Source organism: Bufo gargarizans, chromosome 1 (assembly GCF_014858855.1).
Source record: "Bufo gargarizans isolate SCDJY-AF-19 chromosome 1, ASM1485885v1, whole genome shotgun sequence".
Lineage (NCBI taxonomy): Eukaryota > Metazoa > Chordata > Amphibia > Anura > Bufonidae > Bufo > Bufo gargarizans.
The window spans coordinates 381,069,365-381,083,082 of record NC_058080.1 but is presented as its reverse complement, the minus strand read 5'-3'; the positions used below and the strand labels follow the sequence as shown (position 1 = coordinate 381,083,082).

General features: G+C 44.9%; 1 protein-coding gene across 2 annotated transcripts in view; it reads right to left on the bottom strand.

The window, feature by feature from the left end:
- The window catches only part of JAK3 (Janus kinase 3), a 283,985-nt gene that overhangs the window by 117,305 nt on the left and 152,962 nt on the right, over nt 1–13,718 (bottom strand). For both annotated transcript variants that reach the window (XM_044285317.1, XM_044285325.1), the window contains exon 7: nt 9,075–9,194. In XM_044285317.1, coding sequence (XP_044141252.1) covers nt 9,075–9,194 — 120 coding nt within the window. The remainder of the gene's footprint in view (nt 1–9,074; nt 9,195–13,718) is intronic.

The window sequence follows — 13,718 nt, the reverse complement described above, 5'->3', positions numbered from 1 at the left end:
ATGTTGGCTACTGGCATTACTGTGATTAGCACCCGATGACACGTGTTCGGCTCAGTCTTAGTCAGGGAGAGCTAGAGAGCAGAAGGGAGAGATAGTGTACGGAGTGAAATATGAATATTTTAGTTTTTATACTTGTTATAGACCCAAAAGTCCATTTAAGGACTATTGTTGTGTGTGTGTCAGCCATATATATTTTTAGCGCAACCTACGCTAAATTGCTAAAACTTGTTAGAAACCCAAAAGTCCTTTTAAGGACTATTGTGTGTGGCAGCAATATATATTTTTTGTGCAACCTGCACTAAATTGCTAAAACAATTGCAACCTGAGCTAAATAGCTTGCAATTGTTTGGCCTCTGCAGACAGCGACATTATCTGCGCTACATCTCCTGTGTAACGTGTGCGCAGCCTAAAAATATCTGTGAACAACAAAGCACAAAAATCCAGGGCAGCTCTCACCTGATTTCCCGTATAATGGAGGCACGGACTGCACTGGGAACCAAGCGCAATGTAGGAAACTTGAAAATGAAGAAAAGGTCCAGCTTCCAAAAAAAGGACGTCCTTTATTCCAATACAAACATGAACATTAAAAATCCAACATAGCAACCAGTTCTACGCGTTTCGGATCCTCTAATCCTGATCCTTACTCATGACAAGTTTGTTACTGACTGGCTAGGATTTTAAACAGCTGAAATCCTGCGGATCAGAGGTGACTGCGATCAGCAGGAAAATACACAAACCACGCCCTCTACTCAGGTGCCAATCACAGATAAAAAGTTAGACGCACTGAAAATACATTATAAATCTAAAATGTTCTATAGAAAGGAATCAGTAGTGCAGGATTAAATCGTGTTTGCGATTCAATCCTGTTGGAACACGGGAACCCATGCAAAAAATCCAGTAAGATTCCCTGTTCAAAAGTTTCCGCTTATAATCTCCACCTCTAGTGGGAGGATTAACCCTCTCCAAAGCTTGAACCTGGAATCCTGCAGTATTGCCCTGATGTGAAACTACAAAATGAAGACTGACCGCTGAAACATTTCTTGCTTTGTGTGTGTGGGATATCTGAAAGGTGTCTGCTCATTCTCACTTTTAGACCATTGGTAGCACAGCCAACATCTTGGAGGCTGCATATTGTACAAGTAATGCAATACACCACATGGCTAGTATTGCAATTGACATATTGTTTAAGAACAAAAGTGTTATGTGTAGTCGTAGAATATATCGAAGAGCCCATTTGTATAAAATTGCAACATGTGCAGATATGGTAACCGCATTTAAATGTACCCTTATGTCTCAACCATATTACTTTTGTCACTGTCAGAAAACAAACTGGGACTAATCTTATGCGCTATAGTTGGTGCGCGGCGAGCAATGCATCTGACACCACCATAGGTGATGTCATACCACTGTTCGTCATAGTTCAGAATAGATAAATGCCTTCTGACAATCCAACAAATCTGTGGAAATTCAATGTTGTGATTGGTGACAAATGAAGTAATACATTGTGCAGTCTTTTCATAACACTTGTTCAGATGTTTTCTGTTGTCGGATCGCGTGACCTCTGGAAAAACCAGACTTTATCTGGACTTGGTAAATACATATGTCTTAGCACGGTTTAGGGTCCAAGGGGGATATCTACGTTTTGTAAGTCTATTGGCCACAACCTCCATCTCCTTTTTAAATGTATAATCTCTAAAGCAGTATTGTTTGGCATGAAGAAACTCTCCCTTAGGGACATTATGTAACACATGGGGGATGGCAGGATATGGCCATAAGAGTGGTATTACCAGCTGTATCCTTACGGAACGTGTTGGTAGAAACCTGTTGTGTGATGAAATCACCCTGAAGGGACAAATCAAGAAAGGCAGTGGTGGAAGTGCCATGTAAAATATAAAACTTCAAATGGCACTGGTTATTGTTGAGAAAACTCCCATAAAAAGGCACGGCCGCACAATCACCCGACCATACAAACAGCAGGTCGTTAATATAGCAGCCGTACCATCTCAGGGAGCCACTCCAAGGATTATTTGGCAAAAATAGTGAATGGCACTCCCACCACGCCATATAGATATTTGCCATGGAGGGCGAAAATTCCGCCCCCATGGAAGCCCCTGTCAGTTGAAGAAAGAAATGTTGAGCAAACATAAAGACATTATGTTTTAGCAGAAACCACACGCCCCGACAAATATAATCTTGAAAAGCTGGAGAAAAATCTGAATAAATATTTAAAAACCATTTGAGAGAAACAATAGCTAAATCATGAGGAATCACAGTGTATAAAGATGTTACATCTGCTGTAATCCCCAAAAAATGCTGTTCCCATTTGAAATAAAAAAATGCTTGTAGTACCGCTCAAGTGTCCTGCAAAAAAACAGGTATGGATTGAACCAAAGGCTGCAGGATGCTATCTACCCAAGTGGACAACCTTTCAGAAAAGGAGCCAATGCCTGCGACTATTGGTTTGACCCTTGTGGATTTTAGATAAAGAATGAAAAATTTGAATAACTGGATGTTGAATAAAAATAAAATCCAGCTGTTTTTGGTTTATAAAACCATTTTCCAAGCCATGGGACAATAGACGCAGTAATTCTTGCTAGTACTGGGGGGCGGGGTTGTGGTCAAGTTCCAGATAAGTATTGCTATCCTCTAACATAGCCGTGATTTTTATCCGGTGCAGTCGAGTTCCTCTGCATTAGATCGTTTTCAAGAACTTATAGAGAGGGACTTAGTTGCCCTAAATTAGGAAATATTTTCATGTGACAAAACTTATAAATGCGATAATTAAAGGAGCTGATGCATTTGACTGATATTGTTATAAAACAAGCGGATAAAGGGGGGGGGGGCTGTGGTGGTTCTGGATAGTTACATTTATAAAAAACAAAACCTCTCTATGTTACAGGATAGCAATACTCATCTGGAACTTGACCACAACCCCACCCCCCAGTACCAACAAGAATTACTGCGTCTAGAGATGATACATTTACAAAGGAGATGGAGGTTATGGCCAATAGACTTACGGAATGTAGATATCCCCCTTGGACCCTTAACCGTGCTAAAACAAATGTATTTACCAAGTCCAGAGAAAGTCTGGTTTTTCCGGAGGTCACGCGATCCGACAACAAAAAACATCTGAACAAGTGTTATGAAAAGACTGCACAATGTATTTCTTCATTTGCCACCAATTACAGCATTGAATTTCCGCAGATTTGTCCCATTGTCAGAAGGCATTTATCTGTTCTTAACTATGACGAACAGTGGTGGTGTCAGATGCATTGCTCTCCGCGCACCAACTATAGCACAGAAGATTAGTCCCAGTTTGTTTTCTGACAGCGGCAAAAATACTAACAATAAGTTTACTTGGTTGAGACATAAGGGTACATTTAAATGCGGTCACCGTATCTGCACATGTTGCAATTTTATACAAATGGGATCTTTGATATATTCTACGGCTACACATAACACTTTTGATCTTAAACAATATGTCAATTGCAATACTAGTAATGTGGTGTATTGCATTACTTGTTCAATATGCAGCCTCCAAGATGTTGGCTGTGCTACCAATGGTCTAAAAGTGAGAATAAGCAGACACCTTTCAGATATCCCACACACAAAAGCAAGAAATGTTTCAGCGGTCAGTCTTCATTTTGCGGTTTCACAGGGCAATACCGCAGGACTCCAGGTTCAAGCTTTGGAGAGGGTTAATCCTCCCACTAGAGGTGGAGATTATAAGCGGAAACTTTTGAACAGGGAATCTTACTGGCTTTTTGCATGGGTTCCCGTGTTCCAACAGGATTGAATCGCAAACACTATTTAATCCTGCACTACTGATTCTTTTCTATAGAATATTTTAAAGGGATTCTGTCATGAGATTTTACCCCCAACATAGCAACCAGGTCTACGCGTTTCGGATCCTCTAATACTGATCCTTACTCATGACTAGTTTGTTACTGACTGGCTAGGATTTTAAATAGCTGAAATCCTGTGGATCAGAGATGACTGCGATCAGCAGGAAAATACACAAACCACGCCCTTTACTCAGGTGCTAACCACAGATAAAAAGTTGGACGCACTGAAAATACATTATAAATTTAAAGGGATTCTCTCATGAGATTTAACCCCTATAACCTAAACATATGCTCATGTCCGGAGTAATAAGAATAATCCTAACTTGGCCTTATTAAACTTCACTGTGGCTCTATTTGCCCAAAAAAACATTTTTTTATAACCTGTCAATCACTCACTTAAGGTGCCCAAGGGGAGGTCCGTTAATACAGGGTGTCCGGCCGCACCCCTCGCCGTCCGGTGCCCAGCGCCACTTTCGCTGTCTTCTGCGCCGCCTTCTACAGTTCAGCGCCGCCTCTGGAATCCTACCTGTCCCTCTGCCAAATCCCACGCCTGCGCACTAGGCTCAGCCTGATGCGCCGCGGACTCCTGGCAGCGGCTTCGTTGAGCGAAGTGCGCATGCGTATCAGGCCGGCGCATGGGCACTTCGCTCAACGAAGCCGCTGCCAGGAGTCCGCGGCGCATCTGGATGAGCCTAGTGCGCAGGCGCGGGATCTGGCAGAGGGACGGGTAGGATTGCGGAGGCAGCGTTGAACTGTAAAAGGCGGCACAGAAGACAGCGAAAGTGGCGCTGGGCACCGGACGGCGAGGGGCGCGGCCGGGCACCCTGTATTAACAGACCTCCCCTTGGGCACCTTAAGTGAGTGATTGACAGGTTATAAAAAACAGTTTTTTGGGCAAATAGAGCCACAGTGAAGTTTAATAAGGCCAGGTTAGGATTATTCTTATTACTCCGGACATGAGCATATGTTTAGGCTATAGGGGTAAAATCTCATAAGAGAATCCCTTTAAATTTATAATGTATTTTCAGTGCGTCCAACTTTTTATCTGTGGTTAGCACCTGAGTAGAGGGCGTGGTTTGTGTATTTTCCTGCTGATCGCAGTCACCTCTGATCCGCAGGATTTCAGCTATTTAAAATCCTAGCCAGTCAGTAACAAACTTGTCATGAGTAAGGATCAGTATTAGAGGATCCGAAACGCATAGACCTGGTTGCTATGTTGGATTTTTTATGTTCATATTTGTAATGGAATAAAGAACGTTGTTTTTTTGGAAGCTGGCCCTTTTCTTAATTTTCAAGTTTCCTAAAAATATCTGTGACGTCCAGTGTACTTTTTCTGTAGACGGTGTCCGCTGCGGACAGTTACATTACCTGCGCTACGTCTCCTGTATTACGTTTGCGTATCCGAAATATCAGTGACATTCAGTCTAATGTTTTTGCTGCTGGTGGCAGCGACATTACCTGCGCTACATCTGCTGTAAAACGTTTGCCCACCCTAAATATCAGTGACATTAATTCAGTGTAATGGATATAATATGGATGATAGTATATATACCATTTAATATGCGCAAGGCGAGCAGTAAGGGACGGGAAAGTGGCCATGCTGTTTATGGTGCGCGCAGAGGCAGTGGCCCTGACGAGGTGAAACTGTGCCTGCTGCCAGAGCATAAGAAACACACTTATCCACGATACCTAGCTTCATATCCCAGTTTGCAGGGCGGCGCAGGACACCACACTCGAAGTCAGACCAGTGCGACCAGGTGGTCAGTTGGATTGCAGCAAATAATGCTTCCAGTCAGTTAAGCACCACCCTGTCTTCCACAAAGTCCAGTGCTGTTACCTGCTGGCCAATCCCCTGTCCAAGACGCAGGCCCGGATGCCTCCCGCCATGCACCTGGACCTTCGGAAGCACCATCAACTAGCACATCCACTTCTGTGTCCCAGTGCAGCGTACAGATGTCTATACCCCAGGCCTTTGAACGAAAAAAGCAAATACCCAGCCACCCACCCACAGACCATAGCACAAAATGCGCACCTTTCCAAATTGCTGGCCCTGCAAATGTTGCCATTTAGGCTTATGTTTTCATGGTGTGCAGTCCTAGCCTTACACCAGCATGTGTCCTGTAACATCACTCGTGCCCTGACCAACGCAGTTATTGGGAAGGTCCACTTAACAACTGACACATGGACAAGTGCTTTTGGCCAGGGACGCTACATTTCCCTGACGGCACACTGGGTGAACGTTGTGGAGTCCGGGAGCGAGTCGTACCCTTGGATGGCACAGGTTCTACCGATGCCAAGGATTGTGAGCCCTACTTCCATCAGGATTTCCTCCGCCACCTACATTAGTGGCTGCAACCCACCCTTCTCCTCCACCGCCTCCTCCTCCACTTTCACCTCTGAATTATCATCTTGCAGCACCAGTCAGCCATCAGTCAGTAGCTGGAAGCAGTCTAGCACTGCAGTGGGGAAGCGGCAACAGGCCTTTCTTAAACTGACCTGCTTAGGTGACAAAGAGCATACCGCCGCAGAGCTGTAGCAGGGAATAAGGGACCAGACTGAGCTGTTACTCTCGCCACTCAACCTACAACCAGACATGGTTGTGTCTGATAATGGCCGTAACTTGGTGGCGGCTTTGGAGGTCGGCAAGCTCACACACATACCATGCCTAGCCCACGTGTTAAACCAAGTAGTTCTCAAAACCTATCTCAATTTGCCTGAGCTACTGGTGAAGGTGCGCCGCGTGTGTGCCCATTTCCGCAAGTCATCTACAGCTTCAGCCAGGCTGTCAACGCTGCAGCAGAACTTGCAATTGCCAGCTAACCGACTGTTGTGCGACGTGAGTACGCGCTGGAACTCCACATTCCACATGTTGGCCAGGCTTTGTGAGCAGCAGAGGGCAGTATGGAATACCAGCTGCAACATGGTCATCGCCTCTCCAGTTAGCTTTCCGCTCTTCACAAGCGACGAGTGGGCATTGATGTCTGACCTCTGTGAGGTTTTACGCAACTTTGAGGAATCAACACAGATGGTGAGCGGCGATAACGCTATTATCAGCGTAACCATTCCACTTCTGTGTCTACTCAAACGCTCGCTGCTCACAATTAAGGCAGATGCTTTGCATGTGGAAGAGGTGGAGGAAAGCGGCTGAACATAAAGGCACTGTAAATGTGGCTTTTATGGTGTATTGAATACACTGTATTCCCATGCACCCCTTCCACCACTAAAAAGGGTATATGGTTCAATCTCCCTTTTCTCGTCCTCCTCCTACTCCTCCATCATATCACCATGCTTATTAGGCTGCACTTGTTCCTAATGTTTTAGAGTGTCAGCTCAGCATCAGACCCTCACCCCTAAATTTTTAGATGGTCAGCTTGGCAGCGGGCCCTCGCCCACAACATTTTTTAGATGTTAATCTCAACAGCAGGCCCTCGCCCATAATTTTTATTTAGATAGGCAGCTCGGCAGCAGTCCCTCGCCCACAAAATTGTTTAGATGGTCAGCTTTGCAGCAGGCCCTTGCCCCTAATGTTTAAGATGGTCAGCTCAGCAGCAGGCCCTCGCCCCTAATGTTCTAATGTTTTAGATGGTCAGCTCAGCAGCAGGCCCTCATCCCTAATGTTTTAGATGGTCAGCTCAGCAGCAGACCCTCACCCCTAATGTTTTAGATGGTAGGATCAGCAGCAGGCCCTCGCCCCTAATGTTTTAGAGGGTCACCAGCAGGTCTTTGCTCCTAATGTTTTTGAGGGTCACCAGCAGGCCATCAATCATAATTTTTCAAGGGTGTGTATGATGCCCTCTTTTATGTGTAATAAAAGGTGTATTGGAGTGCCGATTCCTTGTAATTTTTGGCAGCCCCTTCACTAAGTGCATAGGCTTTATGAGTGTAGGAATCCCACTACCTGAACAATTGTACCACAAATGTGAATGAGGCCCTCCTTTATGTGATATACAAGTTGTATCAGAAGGCCATTTTTTGGCAGCACTTGCACTTTATATATAAGCAAATATACAGGAAAGAATGTTTTCTAACAAATTTTCCTCTAAAATCGATTTTATCTTTGGTTTGGTGCATATTATTGTCAGTCTGTAAAAGTGGCGTACTACTAAGACAACATCGTTCCCAGCAGCGACCTGGGAGTCCAAGATGCATCCAGACATCCTCCTCATGCTGTTTCTGAACCATTTCAGTGGTGTTTCTATCAATTTCTGACCTTTTCCTATGAACCAGACACCCTCCTCTCTTCAGAGCAGAGGGTGCCTGGTTTAATGCTTGGGTTCTCCCATTGACCTCAATTATGCTCGGGTGCCCGGAAGAGCACCTGAGCATCCCGAGGTGTTCTACTCGAGCACCCGAGCACTTTGATGCTCGACCAACACTAGTCATTAACAAATGACCAGACCTAAAAGGGCCTTATTGACCAGCTATTATTTTATTTATTTTTTGGGTCTTTGCATTTTGGCAGTCATAGATTTTTATTTATTAGTTTTGACGTGGCAATATGCAGCCTTGTTTTGTGCAGGAGAATTTTTTTTAGGAGTTTGGTGGTGCAAACAAATTGCTATGTCCCCAGGCTCCAGTCTCAAAATCTAAGAAATTTTGTATTATATCTCATCAGAGAAAAAGATTTGATTACCTGCTAACCATAGAAGTTTATGGAGAGGAGAAAGGGAGAAGGAGATGCAGAGAGAGAGACATACACACCTATGCTGCCCATTGACATCTATGTAGAGGGGAGGGAATAAATTGCTAGAGGGTGAAGCAGGCATTTTTTTCTAAGATTATGGCCTCATGCACACAGCCGTTGTTTTGGTCTGCATTCACTTTAATGGGGCCGCAAAAGATGCGGACAGCACTCTGTGGGCCGTCCGCAACCGTTGCTCCGTTCTGTGGCCCCGCTAAAAAAATATAACATGTCCTATTCTTGTCCGCTCTTTGCGGACAAGAATAGGCATTTATATTGAAGGCTGTCTGTGCCGTTCCGGAATTTGCGGAACACGCACGGACGCCATCCGTGTTTTGTAGTTCCACGATTTGCGGATCCATGGCAAAACACAACACGGCCGTATGCATGAGGCCTATTACAAAGTTTCTTATATTCACCTGTAAAGAAGAGTAAAGAAGTGTTATACCTCAGTATATTGAGGATATATTATGATTTGTAGATATAAAGGTAACTTACCTGCTGTTTGCTGAAACTAAACATTTTTGTAACATATTAAATGCACTTACCAAGACTTTGTTGTTTTGCTTGGTGATTGTTACTATACGTCCTCCACTTTTTTGATCAGAGTCAGCCTGTGTTATTCTAATATCCACTATGTCCTCAAAGTCACTGAATGGCTGCCACAACTGCAAAACAATTATTCGTCTTGAGTATATTTTAGTATATGTAATCTCATTGGGTAAATAAATTCTGGATATGATGGTGATGGTGAGTGCAATAAAGGAATTCAAGAGGGGCCTGGATGTATTTCTGGAGTGTAATAATATTACAGGATATAGCTACTAGAGAGGGGGCGATGATCCAGGCAGTTATTCTGATTGCCTGATTGGAGTCGGGAAGGAATTTTTTATTCCCCTAAAGTGAGGAAAATTGGCTTCTACCTCACAGGTTTTTTTTTTGCCTTCCTCTGGATCAACTTGCAGGATGACAGGCCGAACTGGAAGGATAAATGTCTTTTTTCGGCCTCATGTACTATGTTACTATGTTACTATGATATCAAACATAACACTGTTAAGCCAATTTCAGACAAGCAAGTCATCAACATGTTCTGTGTGGGAGCTTGATTTCCCAGCCTGAATGGGACCTCATGGCAGCATAATGATTTACAATTCAGTTTGTGAAAGCCTGACATAAGTTGTTATGAACTGTACTGGGGACACACAGCATTATATGTCACACATGCTCTCACATGGAGCATCTTTCCCGCAGACAACTTGCTTGTCTAAAAATGGGCTAAGGCCCTTTTCACAAGTTAAGTCCTCTTTCACACTGGCGTGTGCGGCCTGTTGCCGTATTGTGGCCCACAAAATGCGGGCCGCAATACATGAGCACAGTCCGGGGGGCAGCCACAGCGGATCGCGGACCCATTCACTTGAATGGGTCCGCGATCCGGCCGTTCCGCAAAAAGATAGGACATGTTCTATCTTTTTGCGGAACGGAAGTACGGGCCTCTTTCACACTGTCGTGTGCGGCCCGCTGCCGTATTGCGGATCGCATTTGCGGATCCGCAATACACAGGTGCCGTTCCGTGGGCATTCCGCATCACGGATGCGGACCCATTCACTTGGGACCCATTCCATGGGGCTTCGTCCCGTACTTCCGTTCCGCAAAAAGATAGAACATGTCCTATCTTTTTGCGGAACGGCCGGATCGCGGACCCATTCAAGTGAATGGGTCTGCGATCCGCTGCGGCTGCCCCACAGACTGTGCTCGTGTATTGCGGCCTGCATTTCGCGGTCCGCACACTCCGGTGTGAAAAAGGCCTAATTGCTTTTTTTTTTTATTTTTTTACTACATGCATTTTTGGCCATTCCGGATGCATGTTTATGGCTTTTTTTGTGGTGTATAAAATATAGATGAGTATAAGTCAATAAACTGTGCAGGTAGGAGGTGAAAGACCATTTTTAGTAACTGGAGAGCTTAATATATAATATAATGGTTATTTGCAGTACTTAAATGGGTTGTCGAAGATGTTTTTTTTGTTTCATTGGCATGGACAGCATCATAATAATAAGAAAAGGTCACTTTTGTTGTTATTTGCGCTAAAAGCGTTTATTGCCATATTTCTAGAGAAAAAGAGAAAAATAGGCTAAGTTCATATTTGCGCTAAAAGCGTTTCTTGTCATATTTCACTATAATACAAGAAAAATAGATGCAGTTCAAATTTGGTGTTATTTGCGCTAAAAGCGTTTATTGCCATATTTCTAGAGAAAAAGAGAAAAATAGAGGCAGTTCATATTTGCTGTTATTTGCACTAAAAGCGTTTAGCACCATATTTCTAGAGAAAAATAGATTAAGTTCATATTCGGTCCTTTTTGCGCTAAAAGCGTTTCTTGTCATATTTCACTACAATACGAGAAAAATAGACACAGTTCACATGTGATGTTATTTGCGCTAAAAGCGTTTATTGCCATATTTCAAGAGAAAAAGAGAAAAATAAATTAAGTTCATATTTGGTCTTGTTTGCGCTAAAAGCGTTTCTTGTCATATTTCACTACAATACGAAATAGATAGACACAGTTCACACTTGGTGTTATTTGCGCTAAAAGCGCTTATTGTCATATTTCTAGAAAAAAAAGAGAAAAATATTTGCAGTTCACTTTTTCTGTTATTTACTTAGAAATCGTTTAGGGGCCTATTTTAGTCCAATACAAGAAATATATATGCAGGTCACTTTTGTTGTTATTTACGCTAAAAGCGTTTATTGCCATATTTCTAGAGAAAAAGAGAAAAATAGGCTAAGTTCATATTTGCGCTAAAAGCGTTTCTTGTCATATTTCACTATAATACAAGAAAAATAGCCGCAGTTCATATTTGGTCTTATTTGCGCTAAAAGCGTTTCTTGTCATATTTCACTACAATACGAGAAAAATAGACACAGTTCATACTTGGTGTTATTTGCGCTAAAAGCGTTTAGCACCATATTTCTAGAGAAAAATAGATTAACCTTCTGCCGTCACACTAACGCCGAAAGGCGTCAATGCTGCGGCGCTGCCAGGTCACACTAACGCCGATTGGCGTCATCTCGCGTGAGCCGAGATTTCCTGTGAACGCGCGCACACAGGCGCGCGCGCTCACAGGAACGGAAGGTAAGCGAGTGGATCTCCAGCCTGCCAGCGGCGATCGCTCGCTGGCAGGCTGGAGATCCGAATTTTTTAACCCCTAACAGGTATATTAGACGCTGTTTTCATAACAGCGTCTAATATACCTCCTACCTGGTCCTCTGGTGGTCCCTTTTGTTAGGATCGACCACCAGAGGACTCAGGTAGGTCAGTACAGTCGCACCAAACACTACACTACACCCCCCCCCCCCCCGTCACTTATTAACCCCTTATAAACCCCTGATCACCCCATATAAACTCCCTGATCACCCCCCTGTCATTGATCACCGCCCTGTCATTGATCACCCCCCCTGTCAGGCTCCGTTCAGACGTCCGTATGATTTTTACGGATCCACGGATACATGGATCGGATCCGCAAAAAGCATACGGACGTCTGAATGGAGCCTTACAGGGGGGTGATCAATGACAGGCGGGTGATCACCCATATACACTCCCTGATCACCCCCTGTCATTGATCACTTCCCTGTAAGGCTCCATTCAGACGTCCGCATGATTTTTACGGATCCATGGATACATGGATCGGATCCGCAAAACACATGCGGACGTCTGAATGGAGCCTTACAGGGGGTGATCAATGACAGGCGGGTGATCACCCATATACACTCCCTGATCACCCCCCTGTCATTGATAACCCCCCTGTAAGGCTCCATTCAGACGTCCGCATGCGTTTTGTGGATCCGATCCATGGATCCGTAAAAAATCATGCGGACGTCTGAATGGAGCCTTACAGGGGGTGATCAATGACAGGCGGGTGATCACCCATATACACTCCCTGATCACCCCCCTGTCATTGATAACCCCCCTGTAAGGCTCCATTCAGACGTCAGCATGCGTTTTGTGGATCCGATCCATGTATCCATGGATCCGTAAAAAATCATGCGGATGTCTGAATGGAGCCTTACAGGGGGGGTGATCAGTGACAGGGGGGTGATCACCCTGATTACCCTGATCACCCCCTGTCATTGATAACCCCCCTGTAAGGCTCCATTCAGACGTCAGCATGCGTTTTGTGCATCCGATCCATGGATCCGTAAAAAATCATGCGGATGTCTGAATGGAGCCTTACAGGGGGGTGATCAATGACAGGGGGGTGATCAATGACAGGCGGGTGATCAATGACAGGCGGGTGATCACCCATATACACTCCCTGATCACCCCCTGTCATTGATCACCCCCCCTGTAAGGCTCCATTCAGACATCCGCATGATTTTTTACGGATCCATGGATACATGGATCGGATCCACAAAACACATGCGGATGTCTGAATGGAGCCTTACAGGGGGGGTGATCAGTGACAGGGGGGTGATTACCCTGATCACCCCCTGTCATTGATAACCCCCCTGTAAGGCTCCATTCAGACGTCCGCATGCGTTTTGTGGATCCGATCCATGTATCCATGGATCCGTAAAAAATCATGCGGATGTCTGAATGGAGCCTTACAGGGGGGGTGATCAGTGACAGGGGGGTGATCACCCTGATTACCCTGATCACCCCCTGTCATTGATAACCCCCCTGTAAGGCTCCATTCAGACGTCCGCATGCGTTCTGTGGATCCGATCCATGTATCCATGGATCCGTAAAAAATCATGCGGATGTCTGAATGGAGCCTTACAGGGGGGGTGATCAGTGACAGGGGGGTGATCACCCTGATTACCCTGATCACCCCCTGTCATTGATAACCCCCCTGTAAGGCTCCATTCAGACGTCCGCATGCGTTCTGTGGATCCGATCCATGTATCCATGGATCCGTAAAAAATCATGCGGATGTCTGAATGGAGCTTTACAGGGGGGGTGATCAGTGACAGGGGGGTGATCACCCTGATTACCCTGATCACCCCCTGTCATTGATAACCCCCCTGTAAGGCTCCATTCAGACGTCCGCATGCGTTCTGTGGATCCGATACATGTATCCATGGATCCGTAAAAAATCATGCGGATGTCTGAATGGAGCCTTACAGGGGGGGTGATCAGTGACAGGGGGGTGATCAGGGAGTCTATATGGGTGATCACCCCCCTGTCATTGATCAC